The following is a 22,510-nucleotide window of genomic DNA, read 5'->3' as shown; positions in this document are numbered from 1 at the left end:
GAATACGATGATCCGCGACACTCATCATCATTCTCACCTATGAACGCGCGTGACTGACAACCACTTCCGTTCTACTCTAGGCCGGGCGCATATCTCTTAGATTCCCCCAACAGAATCTTCGTGGTATAAGCTAGATAGATGGCGGCATTCATGGGGATCCGGAAAGTCTAACCTTGTCTGTGGTATTCCGAGTAGGATCCCGGGAATCCGGAAAGTCTAACCTTGTCTGTGGTATTCCGAGTAGGATTCCGGTATTGAATGACTGTGACGAGCTTTAAACTCCTGAAGGCTGGGCGTTAGTGACAAACGCAAAAGAATCAATGGATTCTACTCCAACCTGATTGAGAACCGATAGATGATTAGCCGTGCTGTGACAGAGCATTTGGACCATTTTCACTGAGAGGATGGGATGTAGCTATCAGCAAGGGTGATGCCTCCAGACGATTAGCCGTGCAGTGACAGCGCATAGGACCATTTTCCCGAGAGGATTGAAAGTAGCCATTGATGATGGTGATGCCCTACATACAGCTTGCCATGGAAAGGAGTAAGAAGGATTGGAAGAGCGAGTAGTGAAGTAGAGTTTCAGGAGGAGTACAGCATCTCCATACGCCTATCTGAAATTCCCACTCTTGATTTACATAAGTATTTCTATCCCTTTTATTTTCTTTTTATTATTGATTTTCGAAAACCAAAACTATTTAATCTGCCTAACTGAGATTTACAAGGTGACCATAGCTTGCTTCATACCAACAATCTCTGTGGTATCGACCCTTACTCGCGTAAGGTTTATTACTTGGACGACCCAGTACACTTGCTGGTTAGTTGAACGGAGTTGTGAATTCAAATAGAGCCAATTATTAAATTTCATACATGTACAAAGAGCATGGATCACAATTTCGTCCACCAGCCTCCCCTCGCAACCGACCTCCATCCAAGAGGTCGGATACTACGCAAATGATGTGCGGAAAACGATCCGACACAAAACTCACCGGCAAGTGTACCGGGTCGCATCAAGTAATAATAACTCACATGAGTGAGGTCGATCCCACAGGGATTGAAGGATTGAGCAATTTTAGTTCAGTGGTTGATTTAGTCAAGCGAATCAAGTTTTGGTTGAGTGGTTTGTATTTAACAGGAAGTAAATGACAAAAAATGTAAAGGGGGAAGGGAGAATTGCAGTAAATTAAAGAGCAGGAAAGTAAACTTGCTGAATCTTAAAGAACAAGAAAGTAAATGACTGAAACTTAAAGTGCAAGAAATGTAAATTGCAATAACTTAAAATGCAAGTAATATAAATTGCCTGAATGTAAAAGGGATCTGAGGATTGGGAATTCAGAATTCCAGTGAGAGAAAGTAAATTGCAATAATTAATAAAGTAGAAGATGAATTGGGATAAACTAAATTTAAAACAGAAAATGAATTTAAATTGCAGAGGTTCACAGAAGAGCCAACCAGGAAAATGGAATCTCAGGTCTCAAGAGACTAGAAAGCAAAGTCTAGATCTCAATTGCCTTCCCAGATCCAAGTTCACAAAGCAATTGACAAGAAATAGAAGAAGAAGCAGTAAAGGAAATTGAAATTGAACTCAATTGTGCAGAAAGGAATTAAAGAGATTTTGAATGGAGATTGAGACAGAATTTCCTCAATTCTTCACACCCAAAACTCAAAACAAGAAAAGTAAAAGTGCCTAAGCAAGAACGAGGAAGAAGAGAGATCAATTCTCCTCCCCAATTCTCTGAAATCTCAGTGAAGTCACCAAGAGAAGTTTCAAAAGCTCCAAATAAAAGTAAAGGTTCAAAGGAAAATTCAAAGTTCAAAAGCAAAGCCAAAAGTTCCTAATTACATCAAACTAGCTCCTATTTATACACTTTCTATTCTTGGATCTTGGGATTTGGATGGGCTTTTGATTTGGTGAAGAAATGAATTAAATTGGATTTTTAATTCAATTTTTGGCCCATGAAAGATTGCTTCCAGGAGGCTGCCCTGCCCTTGTGGAGGGCAGGGCAGAAAATGGTGCGTGTTGGTGCTTGCGTGCTTGGTGTGTGATGCTGCAGGATGCTGCCCTGCCCTCCGCGAGGGCAGGGCAGAACTTTTTGGTGCACCAGATTGGTGCCTGTACGTGCTGCTGGTGCTGCCGAGTGGTGCCTGTGCGTGCTGCTGGTGCTGCCGAGCCTTCCCTTGGTGCGCCAGAATGGTGCGCTGGCTGTGCACCACAAAATGCTGCCCTGCCCTCGCGGAGGGCAGGGCAGTGTTTCCAAAAGTGAAGTTCCAAGTTCGAAACTTGGCTGAAACACGCGCTACTTATTTTCCTTGGCTTTCTTGGCACCATAATCAAGCCTAGTTCCTTGCTTCTTCATTGTCCCGTGTTCAACTCTTGTAGCAAGCATTGGTAGGCTTTTTCCTTTGATTTATTTTCCATGAAGGCCCGATACTGCCCTTGAGGAGGGCAGGGCAATGTTTTGATCTTCTTGATTCCAAGGCACAGATTTGTGCTCTGCCCTTGTCGTCGGCAGGGCAGAGTTGCCTTCCAAGCTTTGTTCCCTTATGTTGCCCTCCTAGAGGGCAGTGTGCCCTTGTGGAGGGCAATGTTTGCTTCCTCCCTTTCATGCGCCACGCTCTTTTCTCCTTGGGCCACGCTTTCTTAAGCCACGCTTTTCCTTTTTTTCTTTTCTTCACCTACAATAAACCAAAACAACCACTCCAAGTATTACTAAATTCACAAGGCTTATAAATCAATTAAAATTCAATTAAAATTAGCTTGAACCTCATGAGTTAGCATCAATTTAATGGTAGTTGCTTGATCTAAAGAAGTTATGTGTTTTCATTCCAAATCTCTTGCTTAGGATGCAAGAAAGTGCATAAAGACTAATAAAACAAGTGAAATTAGTTTGAAAAATGGGTATATGATGACTTGTCATCACAACACCAAACTTAAATCTTGCTTGTCCCCAAGCAAGCATCAAAACTAAGAGAAATTGAATTGAACATGAAAAGAACACATATCCTTATTAGGCATATAGCAGAACTTGATTTATGGAGTCTTTATGCAGACAAAGATAACTCAATTATTGTTGCTGTTACATAATATACATCTTTCCTCAAAGGCTTGCTAAACTTGCTGTTATAAGACTTACTTTTTAATTACTCCCTTGCTAACTTTTCTTTCTTATAATACTTAACAAGCTTATTATTCTTTTTGGAGGTTTGGTGTCTAATGTTGCAGTAGTAGCCTTTGGCTTCATTTTTTTCTTTTACTCAACATCTTTCCACCACAGACACATGGCTCACTATTTCTTCCTAAGATCATTGATGCCCAGCATCTCTTTGGATAACTAAATGTTTTGTATCTAAGTTGCTCTTTATTGTGGACTTTCAATTGGCCATCCCAAATCAGTTGATCTAAGTGACCGGGTTTTAAAATACCCCTCAGAATTTACTCATCCAAGCATATCTTAGTACAAGAACACCACAGGCATATGTCCTAGGGTCCAAGCTATTGGTGTCCAACCTTTATTCTTTATTTTTCTTGCCACTTTGGCTTTTTCTTCTTCCTTTTTTTTCTGTTTTTGTTCTCAAGGGCTTTTTCTTTATTGATGAGGATCTTTATAACAGCAAGCTAACTCACACTTGAATGAGAATGATATTATGCAACAATTATTTCATGAGTTATGCATTTAATCAAACACATACACCACCATTAACTTCCATTCTTACTTATGCAACATTGGATATTTCACTTTTCAATTCAAACAATTCTCTTTTATTCAAGCATGTGGGAAACAAATCAAAATTTAGCTAAGTGATGGATAACAAGCATTGTGCAGATTTAGCATTCTTAACAAACAATTCCACTTGCAAATATACAAACACTTTAGCAAGACATACAATGGTTTCTAGATTCAAAACACTTCACAGCAGCAAGGATTAAGTTTAGATACAACCTTTGAAGTTGCATCTCTTTGATTCTTCCTTCTGTTGTGTTCTCTTCGAGTTAAGATGCATAATATCTTCAATTGTTGACTCTTGTCCTGCATAATTCTCAAAGTTGCTTGCTTCTCAAGCCCTTAATTGTATGGTTAGTATGCATAAATTGAGTGTGGCTCTTGGATTTATTTAGGTGTTGGGGACACCAAACTTAATTGCTTGCCACTGTCTCTAATGCAACAAGTTAACCATATGTGAAACCTTGTGTCCTTGCTAAAGGTTATGGAATTAAAGCTAGAAAGCAGTTAAATAGTTGGATAATTTGTTTGATTGCTTAGAGCTAGCATTATGCAAGAGGTGAGAATGTGTTTTTAAATGAGATTTTTGGTGGAACACCAAACTTAGAATCTTTCATTCTCCCTTAAATTGTTTTGGTGTACAACACCAAACTTAGCTCCTTGCAATGCATACCAATTATTCAACATTTTTATTGAAAAAGCTATGAAAAGAAAACTACCTCAGGTTGGGTTGCCTCCCAACAAGCGCTTCTTTATTGTCATTAGCTTGACATCCTCCATTCTTTGATCATGGAGGCTGAAAATCATAATGCCTCAGCTTTTCACTTCTTATTGTGAACTTCCTTCCAGTCTCCTCTTTGATGATCTCTAGGTGTTCAAATGAAAGGATCCGGTTCACAGTATAGCACTCAGATGATTGTGGAGACACCTTCATTGGTTGGGTGTTTAACATCACTTTATCCCCTTGTGAGAAGCCTTCAGTGGGAATTTTCTTATTTCTCCACCCTTTTGGCCTCTTCTTCTTTTCTTCTTTCTCAGGAGATAATTCATGCCTTGATGGTTCTTTATCTGGAGTGTTGAGGCTCCCATCTGGGGGTTTTGGATCTAGTTCCTCCTTGATTTCTTTGGTCTGTTGCACCATCTCTACTTCTTTGAAGCATGGATTTAGAAGTCTTGGAGTTAACTCATTGAATGCCTCTTTCAAGCTTTGATCCCTGGCTTTATCCTCTGTACAATCTTCTTCTTGAGTGGGTTCATGCAAGGTTTTAAAAACATGGAATGCTAGGTGCTCATCATGCACTCTCAACAACAATTCCCTTTTTTCAACATCTATCAATGCTCTGCCTGTAGCCAGGAAAAGCCTCCCCAGAATGATGGGAGTGTTAGGGTCCTCCTCCATATCCAAGATGATAAAATCAGCTGGGAGAAGGAATTTTTCCACCTTTACCAGTACATTCTCTACAACTCCAAGTGCTTGCTGGATGGATTTGTCAGCCATTTGCAAGAATATTCGTGTGGATTTCAGCTCACAAATTCGGAGTTTCCTCATTAGAGACAAAGGCATCAAGTTTATGCTTGCACCAAGGTCACATAATGACTTCTCAATTGTTATGTCTCCTATGGTGCAAGGTATGTAAAAACTCCCAGGATCATCTTTCTTCTCTGGCAACTCTCTTTGGAGGATAGCACTACATTCCTTTGTCATCTCAACAATTTGTCCTTCCTTCAAGGGTCTTTTCTTTGTTAGCACTTCTTTCATAAATTTAGCATATAATGGCATCTGTTCAAGTGCTTCCAAGAAAGGAATATTGATGCTGAGTGTTTTGAATATGTCCAGGAATTTTGAGTATTGCTTATTCTCATTTTCTTTTTTAAACCTCTGAGGGTATGGAAGTTTGGGGACACAAGGATTCACTCCTTCCCTCTTCTCTTGTAGTTGTGATTCAAGGGTGTTCTTGTATCCTTTTGAAATTTGTACATTTTGGTTTCTTGATCCTCTTTACTTTTCCCTTCTGTCTCTTCTTGTGGAACTTCTCTGTTGTGTTTGTCCTGATTGATGGCTTCCTTCTTCATAGTCTTCTCACTTCCCACTGTGATTGCTTTGCACTCCTCCCATTTTGTGGCTTTTCCTTTGTCCCTTGGGTGTTCTTCAGTGACATTGGGGACGGCATTTGCTCTCTTCTCATCCATTTCTGAAATCTGCTTAGCCATTTGCCCCATGTGTCTCTCAAGGTTTCTGATTGAGGTTTCTTGGTTTTTGAATGCCAGGGTCTGATCTTTCCTTGCAGCTTCCTGATCTTGTCTTGCCATCTCTTGATTTTTCATGAGTTTCTCCATCATTTTCTCTAGACTTGAGATTCTTTGAGAGTCTGAATTTGGTTGTGGTTGTGTGAAATGAGATGGTTGTTGTTGGAAGTTGTCTGAATTAATTGTGGGGGTACTTTGTGGGTGGGATGTGGTTGTGGAAAAGTTATTCTGGTGGTTTTGTAAGTTATTATGGGGTTGGTGATATGTGTTTTGTGAATTTTTGAATTGGTTAGTATTATTGGATGAATGGTTATGGTTGCTTGTGTTGCTGAGGCTGCCAGAGTTGAAGTCCCTTTGTCCTTGATTCTGATGCTCACCCCACCTTGAATTAGAATGAGTCTTCCAGGGTGTCTTGTGTGCATTACCATGAAAATTGTGTTGAAATGAACTTGAAGTATTGTTCATGCATTGCACCTGCTCAGGGCTTTGTTGCTCAAAATTGAATGTCCCAAAACTTTCTTCAGATTGATTCCACCCATGTGAGGTTTGAGATTGGCATTGTGTGTTTACTGCAACACCTTGCAATCCATCAATTTTCTTGGCCATCATTTCTATTTGTTGCTGAAGCTGTTGATGCATCTGTTTGTTTTGTGCCAAGAGAACGTCAACACCTTCAAGCTCCAGCACATCCCTTCTCTGGGCTGGTTGGCGTTGTCTTTGATGAGCAAAGAAATATTGATTGTTTGCCACCATCTCTATGAGGTTTTGGGCTTCCTCTGCTGTCTTCATTAGCTGCAATGAGCCTCCTGCTGAATGATCTAATGCTTCTTGAGCTTTCTGGGTTAACCCTTCATAGAAGTTTTGGAGTCTATCCCACTCACTAAACATTTCTGGGGGACATTTCCTGATTAAGGCCTTGTATCTCTCCCATGCATCATACAGCGACTCTCCATCCCTTTGAATGAATGTTTGCACCTCTGTTTTCAGCTTGATGATCCTTTGGGGAGGATAGAACTTGGCTAGGAATTTGCTCACTAAGTCTTCCCAATTATTGATGCTTTCTTTGGGAAATGTCTCTAGCCATTGAGTGGCCTTATCCTTCAGAGAGAATGGAAACAGCAGTAGCTTGTAGATGTCTGGATGCACACCACTTGTTTTGACAGTTTCACAAATCCTGAGGAAGATGGATAAGTGTTGGTTTGGATCTTCAAGCGGACTTCCTCCATAGGAGCAATTGTTCTGCACCAGAGTGATAAGTTGAGGCTTCAACTCAAAATTATTTGCATGAACATTGGGAGTGAGTATGCTACTCCCGCAGTTTCTTGCATTGGGGATAGTGTAAGAGACCAACACCCTTCTTGCAGGCTGGGTATTGTTGCTCACTCCCTCTTCACGCACCTCAGCCTCCATGACTTGCAAGAATCACAAACAAACCAAATGAAACATGGACATTCTAATGCTAGAATGTGGTTAGAGGGTTAGGTGACACAATGTGTCAAACAGTTAATGTGCTTAGTTAAAAAAAATGCTTAATCTAGACCACCACCTTACTTAATCATTGTCAATCTATTTCAATCCCCGGCAACGGCGCCAAAAACTCGATGTGCGGAAAACGATCTGACACAAAACTCACCGGCAAGTGTACCGGGTCGCATCAAGTAATAATAACTCACATGAGTGAGGTCGATCCCACAGGGATTGAAGGATTGAGCAATTTTAGTTCAGTGGTTGATTTAGTCAAGCGAATCAAGTTTTGGTTGAGTGGTTTGTATTTAACAGGAAGTAAATGACAGAAAATGTAAAGGGGGGAAGGGAGAATTGCAGTAAATTAAAGAGCAGGAAAGTAAACTTGCTGAATCTTAAAGAACAAGAAAGTAAATGACTGAAACTTAAAGTGCAAGAAATATAAATTGCAATAATTTAAAATGCAAGTAATATAAATTGCCTGAATGTAAAAGGGATCTGAGGATTGGGAATTCAGAATTCCAGCGAGAGAAAGTAAATTGCAACAATTAATAAAGTAGAAGATGAATTGGGATAAACTAAATTTCAAACAGAAAATGAATTTAAATTGCAGAGGTTCACAGAAGAGCCAACCAGGAAAATGGGATCTCAGGTCTCAAGAGACTAGAAAGCAAAGTCTAGATCTCAATTGCCTTCCCAGATCCAAGTTCACAAAGCAATTGACAAGAAATAGAAGAAGAAGCAGTAAAGGAAATTGAAATTGAACTCAATTGTGCAGAAAGGAATTAAAGAGATTTTGAATGGAGATTGAGACAGAATTTCCTCAATTCTTCACACCCAAAACTCAAAACAAGAAAAGTAAAAGTGCCTAAGCAAGAACGAGGAAGAAGAGAGATCAATTCTCCTCCCCAATTCTCTGAAATCTCAGTGAAGTCACCAAGAGAAGTTTCAAAAGCTCCAAATAAAAGTAAAGGTTCAAAGGAAAATTCAAAGTTCAAAAGCAAAGCCAAAAGTTCCTAATTACATCAAACTAGCTCCTATTTATACACTTTCTATTCTTGGATCTTGGGATTTGGATGGGCTTTTGATTTGGTGAAGAAATGAATTAAATTGGATTTTTAATTCAATTTTTGGCCCATGAAAGATTGCTTCCAGGAGGCTGCCCTGCCCTTGTGGAGGGCAGGGCAGAAAATGGTGCGTGTTGGTGCTTGCGTGCTTGGTGTGTGATGCTGCAGGATGCTGCCCTGCCCTCCGCGAGGGCAGGGCAGAACTTTTTGGTGCACCAGATTGGTGCCTGTGCGTGCTGCTGGTGCTGCCGAGTGGTGCCTATGCGTGCTGCTGGTGCTGCCGAGCCTTCCCTTGGTGCGCCAGAATGGTGCGCTGGCTGTGCACCACAAAATGCTGCCCTGCCCTCGCGGAGGGCAGGGCAGTGTTTCCAAAAGTGAAGTTCCAAGTTCGAAACTTGGCTGAAACACACGCTACTTATTTTCCTTAGCTTTCTTGGCACCATAATCAAGCCTAGTTCCTTGCTTCTTCATTGTCCCGTGTTCAACTCTTGTAGCAAGCATTGGTAGGCTTTTTCCTTTGATTTATTTTCCATGAAGGCCCGATACTGCCCTTGAGGAGGGCAGGGCAATGTTTTGATCTTCTTGATTCCAAGGCACAGATTTGTGCTCTGCCCTTGTCGTGGGCAGGGCAGAGTTGCCTTTCAAGCTTTGTTCCCTTATGTTGCCCTCCTAGAGGGCAGTGTACCCTTGTGGAGGGCAATGTTTGCTTCCTCCCTTTCATGCGCCACGCTCTTTTCTCCTTGGGCCACGCTTTCTTAAGCCACGCTTTTCCTTTTTTTCTTTTCTTCACCTACAATAAACCAAAACAACCACTCCAAGTATCACTAAATTCACAAGGCTTATAAATCAATTAAAATTCAATTAAAATTAGCTTGAACCTCATGAGTTAGCATCAATTTAATGGTAGTTGCTTGATCTAAAGAAGTTATGTGTTTTCATTCCAAATCTCTTGCTTAGGATGCAAGAAAGTGCATAAAGACTAATAAAACAAGTGAAATTAGCTTGAAAAATGGGTATATGATGACTTGTCATCAGCAAACTCCACTAAAAGGAAGTCGGGAGTCAGATTAGCTGGCAATAATACTTATTCAAATAAATAACTGCCCCTAAAATCTCTCAACCCACTTCCAGGAGTCAATTCTTAACCTCCCTAAGATAAAAGAACGGTTATCCTCCTTAAAAGGTGGAACCACTCCAACGGTGGTTATGGGTTCACCACTGTAAGTACACTGACAACCCTCAGGTATCTCTAAGTTTCCATACTCTCTAAACTTGCTTAGACCCTTGCTGACTTAGGCATCGGAGTGTATTTGCAGGTACCACTCCCTTCTCCTTCCTTCGAATACAAGTCAGACGAAGGTCTCAAACGCAGGACCAAGCCTAAAGGCCTTCTTCCCAAGACGATTGGGCCAACCTCACGATTCTAGTCCATCAATCTCTGGTTACCCAACGTAACAATATATATTAACTAAAATAATATAATTATTCCAAATAACATATTTTAAATATAGTAAAGTAACATATTTCAATAAAAAAATTGTTAATAAAAAAATTATATAAATATTTTTTATATGAATTTTTGTTTCGCACAAAATAAAATTATTATATGTTTGTTTGCTTTTTACGTTGTATATATATTTTTTAAATTAAATTTATATAATACAAAATATTTTATTATTTTTTTCATATTTAATGTTATAATTTTGTTTTCCATAAAATAAAATTATATATGTATTAATTAAATTTATATAACACAATTTTTTATTTTTTTGATGAGTTAACATAATTTTTTATTATTGCATTTATATTTAATATTATATACATAATATATATTTAATATTATCTTTTTAAGATTCTAATATATCTTTTTTTTTTAATTTAGTACATAAATTTTTAATTTAATTTTCATGTATTATTTATTTTAATTCTAAAGTCTAGTAACTTTCTTTCTTTTACAAACATGTTTTTTTAATATTTATTATTTTTTTATTTTGGACTTTAGCCCAATATCTGAAACTTACAAAAAAATCTAAAACTTATAAAAAAAATGGTTAACTTGATTAACAGATTACCTTTTTAAATCCAAACCATTCAAATAAAATATAATAAATAAAGAGTTTAGATTTAACGAATTAATAAAGTGTACAACACTCCATACTTAGCAATGAGCGTTTAAGGATGAGCCAATATAATAGATAACTTTATTTTTTTAGTGATTTTTAATTATAATTTTAGTTAAAAAAATATATAATAAACAATTAACTATAATTTTTCAATTTAAATTAGTCAATTTATTTTTAAAATAAAATATAATAAAAAATCTAACATCATAGCTATATTAATTAATTTTTTAATTAAATTATTTGAATAAAATAAACCAATTTTTATTAAACCAAATAATAAAATCGATTGCGATTGAATTTCACCTTATTTTAAACTTTCTTTTTAACTATTTTTCTACATCTCAATAGTTAATTCGTGTTGGTTAGTTCTCTAGTTGATTTCCTAGCATTATTATATGGTGGATATTCTCACGATAACATCTTAAAGATAGCATTATGAACCATTGAATGAATTAATAAAGTTGACTAAATATATTTGATTAATTACCTAAAAGTTCATAATATCATTTTTATATAAAGATGTTTTCTTGTGAGTATTTCTTTATTGTATTAGATTTGCTTACTTCTCCGTGTCACAGTTCCCACTGCGAGCCTGGATTGACGTTCCATAATCCATACTGTTACCTTCCTCTCTATCTATATATTACACTTCTCTGTTCTCACTCACTAACCGCATCTTCTTTGTCAACCCCTCTCTCTCTCACACACGCACACACGCACACACACACAATGGGGAAGGCATCAAAGTGGTTTCGCGGTCTTTTTGGTCCCAAGAAACACCTACCGCAACCTTCACAAACACATTCTACTCCTTCTTATTCCGTGACTTCTTCTCCCAATCCAACTAAACACAAACGAAGATGGACCTTCGTCAAATCATACAGAGAAAACCACCACCACCACCAACAACAATAATAACAACAACACGTGGATGCTTCTGATCCTGACAACCACGCCATCGCTGTTGTCGCTGCCACAGCCGCAGTCGCTGAGGCTGCCGTCGCTGCAGCTCAGGCGGCTGCCGCCGTCGTCAGACTGACGAGCAGCAGCGGTAGGTCCGCCAACGCTGGAAGCGTGACCGCCGCTAGTAGCCAAGATTGGGCCGCCATTAAGATTCAATCCACCTTCCGAGGATGTTTGGTTAGTGTGAATTCATACTTTAATCGCTTCTTCTTCGTTTATCAAGTATAAAAAATTAGTCACTACTTTTTTTAACCTACCTAGCTAGCGCTATAGTTTACGTTAACATAGAAGACCTTTTTTTCTCTATTTTCTATTCTTCTTTTTTCTTTTTACCTGCTTAGGTTTCTAGTTTGGTTATTAAGAGTGTAGCGGTTCCTTTCTTTGTAGTCCTGTTAGTCGTTTGTTGTGTTGTGTCGTTTTGCGCAAACTAGTCCACTGATAAAGTTCTCTTTTTTAAAAACATATCTCTCACCATTCCTTTTCTTCCTAATGCGACTGTGTATGTATTTTCTTCTCTTTGCTTAGATGGATCAGAATCCATTATCAGCCGTAGTAGTAGACTACTAGTATACGTAGGAGTAGCAGCTTTCTTTGCTTTTATAGGGCACTCATTTATTTCTATAAAGAGAATTTCTTTTGATTTGAGCCCTCTTAATTAAATATATTTCCCAAATAAAGTTGTAATTATTTACAATTTACAAGGTCTATAATTTGCTATGCAAACCTAATCCCCATGCTATATATAACGTAGCATAGTAGTATTGTTTCAGAATTCAGACTCGGTACACAATTGTGGTATTTGTAGTCGAATATAATGATTAATCTTGATCTGATATCTCTTCACTCGTTACTTCGGGTTGGGGACAATGTTAGTGTAAAGTTCTAAAATTTATAGACTTATAGACTATAGTATTGTTTAACTTCTTCTGTTTTAAATAAAAAATATTTTATATATATTAAAAATTAATTACTAAATTAATTATTTTATATTTTATATTTTATATTTATGTATAAATATATATAATCTAAATTGATTTATGTATAAAATTATATACTTTAATTTATTTTTAATGTATATATATCAAGATTGATTTTAATTGATTATTGTATCTTATTGTATGGAGTGGGTAGGAAAAGTAAATGGAAAGATGGTACTTTTCATCAGTTCATATATGAGTAGATACGCAAAGGGAGATTGTGAACATGATTAATTATTGTACATTTATTTGTACTTGACTTGACGAGTGTCTAGTGTATATTGTATTCCACACAAGGGTGGAACCGATGGTCTAGTGCATGTGTTTGTTTCATTTAATATATATATATTTTAATATATATTTTTTATTAATAATTATTTTTAATAGTTAATTTCATTATACATGTGGTATTAATAGAAAAATATTAAAAAATTATTAAAATTTATTATTTTTTATCATTAATTTTAACTATTAATCGTTTATTTTAATAATTTAATAATATATTTTAATTTATGTTTTAAATATTAATAATTAAATAATAATTAAAAACAATAAATACATCCTATTATTATTATTATTTTGGTGTACCAGTCCTATTATTTTTTTGTATTAATATTAGTAGACTAGTGGTCATCTGTGGTGAGTGTTAGATATTGGTTGATTTCCCACGTTGAGCCAAATTTTTGTGAAGGAAGCAGGTGATTTGGTCAGGGTTTCTTCAATTTTGTTGTACATTCTGCCCCAAAAGGCAAAAGAAAAAGAATTCTTCCTGCGGTTTCGGTAAAATTATGAGATGCTTTACCCTTAGCCTTTTCGTTCTGTGGGGTCACACAGATGCGATCCGATATGAAAGCCCCTTCCCCTTTTTTTCCTGCTCTCTTCCCGAAAGTTGAACAAAATTTTTCCTTTTCTTTTTGTTGGTTACAAAATAAATGTTATTTTAACCTATCATATTATATTATAAGTAGAGGAAATATATTCAATAGAATATTTGTATAATGTGTATAATAAAGGTTTAAGGATGTCCAATTCAATATTAGAGATATATTTATTGGTATTACTTTTTTTCATCAGCTTAAACTTTTGAGATGAGTAGTTTCATGACATGAGATGTTTATTATCTCTAGTACCAAGATGATTATTGATGGTTATTCTGGATAATATGGATGATGTTCATTTTTAACTCATATAGCCCATTATACACATTGTACAAATATTCCATTGGCTTCTTGACAGAACTCAAGTAGAGGAAGTATATTAAATCAATCCTATTAGTTAACCAATTAAAAATGTAACTAACCACTGCTAATTAGTAATTTTATTTTTGAATTTTTTTTACAGAAAATATAAATTAAACTAAATAAGAAATATTCAAAATCTAAATAAAAATATTCAAAATTTTAAAATATATCTAAAATTATTTTAAAAATTTTAAAATTTAATTAAAAATTCTAAAACTGATTTTAAATTTTTTAAATCATTTTAAAAATTATTGTAAAAATTTTTAATAAAAAATTCAAAACGTATAAAAAAAATCCAAAATGTACTAGAAAAAACATCTAAAACTTAACAAAAAAAAATATCTAAAATTATTTTAAAATTTTCAAAATTTAACAAAGCAGAACATTCAAAAAACATTGAAAAAAGACCATCCAAAAATTAAGTAAAAAAATCTAAAACTAGTTAAAAAATTATCGAAAATAAAAAAAAAAAACATCCAAAATATAAGAAAAAAATTCTTTCTTACCATAAAGAATCATAAAAAACTAGTAAAATAAAATTTAAAACCAAAAAGAAGAATGATGCTTGTTGCATTTGAATGTGGCGGAACATGATGTACCTAAGACGAAAGTTGTTGCGTTCGGAAAGGGAAGATAGTGGCAGTAATCGACAAAACTGCATTCATGAAGGGAGGGCAACAGTGGCATTGCGAGTCGTGTAGCAGGGATTGTCACACGCAATTGAGGATGGACGAATATGGAACAACGCCATGGAGAGACATCGTAGAAGGGGAGGACATAGGGGTGACTGACAGGCGTAGTGAAAATGGAGGACGTATGGCGAGTGGCACACACATTGGCGGAGGAGGGAGGGCGCAGTGCGGGGTGCCAAATGCGGTGGAAGGAGAGGACGCAGAGGCAAGGGAGGATGTAGGTGGAGGGACACGAATTGTCAATGGAGATTAGGCTTCGAGGAAGAGTGATTGAAGCGAGAGGTTAAAATAGGAGTTGATGTTGGGTGGCGCGTATTTTTGAATGAGTAGAGACTCAATCTGGTCTTTGTCCATTTTCACGAAAGACAAAGCGATTCCTGTAAAAAAAATGGACATTTCAGTCGTCGACCTTTTTATTTTAGGACAATTTAAATAATAACAAAAATTAATTTTGTGAGGGTTTTATTTGTATTTTGTGAGGGTTTAAAACCCCCCACAAAAATCTTTTCAACAATATGATCAATTACTACCATTACTATCACTACTTGTTTCATCCTCATTATTATCAATTTATCACTCCTACATCTATTATTTTTATTGTATAACCATACTTTATCACCATCATTATCTCCTCTACTGCCACCATCACCAATACCAATATTATCAACATTAAAGTTCTCTTCTTTCATTTCTTATTCGATGTTATTTATTTCCTTTAAAGATATTACAATTACTTTTTTTTGCGACATTATTTTCATCAATGGTTTTTCTTCATTTAACCACCATTGATGAAGGAATTTTTCAAAAGCAAACTTATTAATAGTTTGTGGAGGTTTAAAACCCCACAAAATACAAATAAAACCGCCCACAAAACTAATTTTTGTTATTATTTAATAAATTTTTTAACAGAGAGATCATACTATCCCAAAATAAAAAAGTTGAGGGTCAAAGTGTCCCTTTTTTTTCGGATAAAGATCGCTTTATCCTTCATGAAAATGGACAAGAAACGAGTTGGGTGTTTACTCTTTTTGAATCTAACTCTAATTTTTTTAATTTTAAATTTTGAATTTTTATAAAATTTTCAAGTTAACTGCATGTATAGTTAGTTTTCTAGATTTTTTCATATTCAATATTAGTAATTGAATTATATATTATATCATATTAAAAATCACTTATTAAATCAATAAAATAAAAATGTATAATAATTAATTATGTAGTTAAATTTTAATGTATATCTAATATTTTTTTAACTAATCACAGAATTAATATATTAAAATAATATATTATGATCTCTTATATTGACTCAATTTTCTTTTGAGAAATGATGTTTATGCTATTTTTTAATGGTATAAAAGATCTTTTAACAAATATTTTTAATACCAAAAATAGAATAAATATAAGTAAAATTTACAAAAAAAAAAATAATGCGTATAACATTTGTTTATTTTTTTTTATCCAACCTTGTGGTGGAGATAGAGCCTCTCCTAGACCGTGCTAGAAAACAAAAAGAAAAAGGGAGTTGCTTGACCTTTAAACCAAAGACAAAATATTAGTTGACCATCCTAATAATATAATGATGGAGATGTAGAGAAATGATTAAATTTAATGATGGTTTAATAATTAATAATGGTTTTTTGTTAAATGTTGTGCTAGTTTATGTTTACGAGAGGGAGATGAATAATGAACATTGTGAATTACTGAAATACTTGGTAGGCAAGGAGAGCATTACGGGCACTGAAAGGATTAGTTAAGCTTCAAGCACTTGTGAGAGGCCACATCGAAAGAAAGCGAACAGCACAACAGATGAAAAAATGGCAAGCACTTTTAAGAGCACAAGCTAGAGTCTGTGCTCGCAGAGTTCATATCCTTCAAGCCCCAAATTCCACTTCTAAGTCATCTTCCTGCCACCTTCATGTAAGTATATCTATATTCTTATTAACTTGCTCTTTCATTTAAAAAATAAAAAAAAAATATTTTATGTACTTATTCTGATGTACCATGGTGTTGGAGTAGAACTTGACAAAGACATCGAGTGACCATAATATTGCCCCCAAAGATTTTATAAATTAAAAGTAGTACATATACATGCTCGTGCATGGTGATTGAGTTGTCCGAATTCGGAAATGGATCCTTGTAATTGTTAAAAAAAAATTAAGGAGGTAAAGTGTGATCTTTAACTTTTTAATATTTTTTTTCATATTATTTTTTTGTTTCACTTATAAAATTAACAGTCAAATATCACACTTTGCTCGTTCAATTATTAAAAAAATTGAGAAAATTCATTCCCAACTCTAAAGTCGGTCAATACAGTGAAGGCTAGGGTCCACTTGCACCAAAATCTAAATAAATACTAATGAATTTACTAACTTATATTTTTATTTCTGGCACTTTTTGAGTAAAAAAATTCAACTTTTTCTTAAAAAAAAATTTGTAGAGTCAATTTATTTCCAATAAAATAGATACATTACTAAGAAAGGAAAAAGTCCAAAGTACATTTATATATCTGTATTTTATGTCTTTGACCCCTCAAAAAATTTCTCAAGTTGTGACGCTCTCACAAGGGTGTGAAGATTCATTGAGTGAGATAAAGATGTGTACAAATTACATATCTTTTCATGCATGTGTTAAAACTTTTTTTATGCTTTATTGTGGTACACTACACATATTGTTAATGGCAATCTTTTCCATTGTGCCACTTCTGTTGAAAGTGGATAATTAGTCTGATTTTGTTTGTCATAAGTTTGATATAATGGCCTGGTACGAAATAATTGACAAATTAGTTTGCAACTATATATGGAGATTAACGTCTAGCTAGTTATCCAGGATATCACATGCCTTAGCATATTTGATGTTTCTAATGTACTTTTCTTGGTATGATCATTTACACAGGGGCCAGCAACACCAGAAAAGTTTGAAAGCCCAATCAGATCTAAGAGTATGAAAGATGAGCACTCACCATTGCTTAAGGTATTTTTGTTTTTGTATTTTTTTGGTCTTTTTACAACACAGCACAACAAACTCACACTGTCACACACACTACACTACATGGGTTCTTCTATTCCAATTATCTATTCATTGGCATGATCAAACCAAATGGATTTAATTTGACTACATATTAGCCTAAGGAATTATATATATACGTATACGATTTACAAGAAAAAAAAGACTTTCAATAATTTTGTTTATATCATCTTTTGTTTTATACATAATTTTTCTAATTTGATAAATATTTAATTTGTTATTTCAATTATGAAATTACTGTAAAAAGTCGTACAAGTTTTAACACAATAACTTTTGTTTTTATTTTATATAGCTATGTACACACTCTTTGTAGTAAACATTATTATTTCGGCATCAGTATTTTCTTAACAATAAATATGTTGTCCGTGTTTTGTTAATTAAAAAATAATTTAAATATATAATTAATTAATTAGAAACGTAGTTTTGCATTGGTGTCAGGAATTTGAATAACGTTATTGGATAACAATTATCCAATAATTTGAAAATCTTAAAAGCACAAGCATTTATCTAGTGTTGCAAAACTCTTTTGTGTTGTAAAATGCAGAGTAATTAAATCTTATGGAATTCAATTTATCTATTAATGGAAGCATGCATTTATATGATTGTAGAGAAATGGCTCCAAATCATGCCTCCAGCAGGTCCATGGTAGTAGCGGGCAAGAGAAATGTAGGAACAAATCAGAAAGGCACATAGATGAACTAACATGGAACCAAGAAAAATCATCAATGAGAACCTCTAGCACCACCAATGGTGACAAAAGTGACAAGAACCCTGAAATTGATTCCAGAAGATCACAAGCCACGTCATCATCAAGACGTAGGAACCTCTTTTCCACCACCAACAACCATGTCTTAGTTTCTGATCAGCATTGCATTAGTAGCAAGAGTTACACCACAAGCAACCACAACAACAACAACAAGGAATCATCATCAGTGATATCTCTTCAATCAGGCCCAAGCCCATCTTGTGAGGTCCAGCCTCAGAGCCCAATGAAGCCCAATTGGGTTGAGGAGAGCCCATTCTGTACAGCTGAAAACAGCCCCCAATACCTATCAGCATCTTCCAAAGATAATGTACCCAAAAGAAGCCCTTTTGGGTCAAGGAGTTATATTTGTGACTATTCTGATTACCCAAGTTACATGGCATGCACTGAATCTTCAAAGGCAAAAGTGAGGTCTCTTAGTGCCCCAAAACAAAGGCCCAACCAATGTGATAGGTCTAGTTCATCTACTAGGTACTCACTCAATGGATTGGGTTGTCAGAGGCCCAATTATGCTTTGCAAGGATGCTTCACCAACAAGGGTTATCCAGGTTCTGGTCGTTTAGACAAGCTTGGAATGCCTTTGGGATATAGATTCTAATCTATTCTTTAGTTATATGGGGTTATGTTAAGACTAGGGTTTTAATTTATGACCTTATTAAATTAACTTGTGATCTTCCTAACCACCCTTTACTTGTTGGGCCTTAAGAAACCTAACCCTCTTCTTCATTGAGGTTTAATTAATTGTGTTAGCATTGGAAATCTGAAATACTTTTAGGAAGTAACGGTTAAGTGATTAGAATGAGTGTAGGACTTATGTAAGTGTGAGTTCTTTCCATTTCCTAGAATCTAATAGGCTAATATCTATGTTTTGGATCGACATATATGTATGTATCTAATCTCACGACTTGGATTTGATTGTTTGGTGGGAATTATCACAGCCTTAAAGCACTAATTGTTTTTTGCTTAGCATGTGATTATAGAGAAATGCTAGGAAAATAACCAAGAAATAACAACTATTGTTAACAACTACTTGAAAAGAGTGGACGAGAGGTGTATTTGGATAGTATAGATTCGCCTCCTCTAAAATTATATTGTCACTTTAAAATTATATTGTCACTAAAAAAAAGTATATCATTAAGCACCTTTAGATTAAGATAGTGGACTCACAAATAATAAATGTTAAAATTTGAAAGTGATTAAAGCATTATTTTACTACTTTACTAGCATTATCACTTTAGATTTTAGAGAATCTTTTTTTGAATAGTATAATATCAGAGAGAGTAGCTCAAAAATCTTGTGTAAACTTATTAATTGCACATACATACTCTAAGCAAAGATACAAGGAAGATATCATGAAAATTAAGATTTAAGCTGAGTATTAATCAACTCTTAACATGCTTATTACTATATTTTTATTAAAATAAAAGTATTAATACATATACAAATTTATGACATGGTCTTCAAACTTTTGAAAATTTTTAGACTATGATGGCGCAAGCAATACGCCATAAAATTGTTTTTGTTGGGTTTACTTTCTCTCTTTGCTAAGTCCTAAGTTTAGTTTTTGAGAGTATTTTTTTACACGTATTTGCTAATTTACTATTAGATTTTGGGGCATAAATTCGATACACGGGACATGTTTGTGACACCGAAACGCCAAAAATTTATTTGGCTCACCGATCAGTCAGGCAGTGTAAAATAAAAATGTTCATTTTAATGGGGTCTTTTTTTCAATTGCATAAATAATAGAGGGGTCACTTTTTAATTTTTAAATTTTAGTTTATGTCTGTTCACTTTTGATTAACCAATTTGATTAGCTCTGCTCAGTAACTGGCCACAGGGTTTGTAAGTTGACGCCCTCCAATTCCATATTTGAACACAACGGTACTGACCTTCATTCTCGACGGTCTTCGGTAGTTGACACATTCTATAATTCCAGCCGATTTGCAACTCGAACATTTGATGGCGTCGTCGTCTCGATCAATGAAAAGAAGGAATCGATTGTATTATTACTCTGCACCTAATTTTTAAATATCCCCTTTTGTTTCCCCAAATTTTGTCAACTTTGTTCAAGGATATCCCTGTATGTGTGTGTTTCACTGAATTACGGTATTGTTGTTATTTGGCAAAGGGTTGCCAGGGATGAAGATATCCATGCGAGCGTGCGTTTTGCCGATGAAGCAAAACAGTACAACAAGGCAGACCATGGAGTTGGATTAGTTGAGGGTGAAGGTTTTGTAGGGATGGAGTCAGACGAGTATGAGTTACATGAAGATAAAACAAAACACGACCATCTTGGAGAGGCCGATGGCGACAATAGGGATGGGGTTGAATTGGAAGACAATTTGGACGGTGTCAGAGAAATGTATAACAATTTTACGGATGACGACCTATACGGTGTTGATTCTGGTGAATTGCTAGGTTCAATTGATTTTGTGAACTTGAGCAGGGAGGAAGTTTGCCGCTTTAATTTTGCAGATGTTGACATTGCGTTTGACTTCTACTAGGCATATGCAAAGTACCATGGTTTTAGCGGGAGACATTCCATGAGCAAAAAATGTGGCGAAGTAAGGATACGACAGGAATTCATGTGCCACCGAGAAGGATTTAGATAATTGAAGTTTTACTCAATTCCTAACCAGAAAAAGAGGCCAATAGCTGAGACACGGCGTGGATGCCTTGTAAGGATGCAAGTTTGCATGGACGATGAATCATGATGTTGGTACGTTGCACACTTTTCAGATGAGCATAACCACCTCATTCTTGATTTGCATTTTTCTTCCATGCTCCCAAGCCATCGGAGGATGAGCGAAGTAGACATTGAGCAAATGAATGAGATGCGCAAAGGGGGCATTCCCGTATCACCTTATGACGAGCCTAGCTGGTGGGTATCATAATGTCCCCTACACAACAAGGGACATGCACAATGTAAATGCGAAGCAACGAAGGGAGGGTGGCCTAAATGCGGAATCATGTTTAAGGTATCTCCGTGAGTGCAAGGCAAATGATCCAGCATTCTACTACAAAGAAGTTGTTGAGTAGGAGGGTGTGTTATAACATTTGTTTTGGTGTAATGGAACCAGCCAAATTGATTACCAGGTATTTGGAGATGTCATTGCATTTGATGCAACGTACAAGAAAAACGTTTACCTTTCACCTTTGGTAGTCTTCTCTGGTGTAAATTACCACAACCAAACGGTTGTCTTTGCTGCTGCACTCGTGGCCGATGAGAAAGAAGAACCTATGTCTAGCTGCTTCAATAGTTGCAAATAGCAATGAAGGAGAAAGCTCCCATGTCCATAATATCTGACGGTAACATGCAAATGAAGTTAGCAATCAAGCAATTTTTTCCAAAGGCACACCATCAACTATGTGCTTGGCACCTCCTTCGAAATGCTACGAGCAATATCGAAAAGCCTAACTTCACCAGGATGTTTAAGGATTGCATGCTTGGCGACAGGATGTTTAAGGATTGCATGCTTGGCGACTACGAGGTTGGAACATTCCAGAAAAAGTGGTTTGAGATGGTGGAGCAATTTGGCGCAGGCGATAAAAGATGGGTACAAGACATGTACGAGAAAAGACATAGTTGGGTAACCGCACACATACGAGAAAAGTTTTTTGCCAGCTTTTGCACAACCTCAAGGCGTGTGGGTTTGCACACCGTGATATCACGGTTTGTTAAGTCTCGATATAGTTACACTAATTTTTTATGTCGTTACCATCGATGCTTGATGTTTGTTCGTGCAAAGGAAGTGGAGGCTGATTTTGAATGTGCAAAAAGTGACCCTGTGATGACCACTAACCTGAAACAGTTGGAGCGTTGTGCATCTAAGAACTACACAAGGTCAATATTCTATTTGTTTGTTTCCATTCTTGATAGGGCCTATACAATGAGGGTGGTTGATTCTAAAGACAATGGTTCGTATTTTATCTACACTGTCTCTAGATACGGTGTAAGAACCAAAATAACCGTTTTAATAAAATAATAATTTAACTACCTGGAATAGGTTCGAAAATATAGAAATGATATTTTGAAAATAAAAAGATAAAATTTGAATCCAATGAATTTTTCTGAGTGAAAAAAGGTATCTTTATCGAAAAAATTTTGTAAAAATGCGTACCGGTGCTTAAGCCGGCAGTACCGGCTCTGGTCTGTCGGTACCGTGTATTGAGAAAGATAAGATTTTAAAAATTTAATTTATTATTTTGAAAAGACAAAAATAATTT

General features: G+C 35.6%; 1 protein-coding gene across 1 annotated transcript; it reads left to right on the top strand.

Moving 5' to 3' along the window:
* The first annotated feature begins 11,352 nt into the window (after nucleotides 1–11,352).
* LOC130981331 (protein IQ-DOMAIN 22-like) lies at nucleotides 11,353–19,246 on the top strand. Its single transcript, XM_057904928.1, is given in 4 exon segments — nucleotides 11,353–11,763; nucleotides 16,210–16,410; nucleotides 17,386–17,463; nucleotides 18,126–19,246. Coding segments are annotated over 4 exon segments (1,443 nt in total). The 3' UTR covers nucleotides 18,879–19,246.
* Nucleotides 19,247–22,510: the final 3,264 nt, after the last annotated feature.

This window comes from Arachis stenosperma, chromosome 1 (genome assembly GCF_014773155.1).
Source record: "Arachis stenosperma cultivar V10309 chromosome 1, arast.V10309.gnm1.PFL2, whole genome shotgun sequence".
In the NCBI taxonomy this organism is placed as follows: domain Eukaryota; kingdom Viridiplantae; phylum Streptophyta; class Magnoliopsida; order Fabales; family Fabaceae; genus Arachis; species Arachis stenosperma.
The sequence above is the reverse complement of the archived record's forward strand: the minus strand, read 5'-3'. Positions and strand labels throughout refer to the sequence as shown.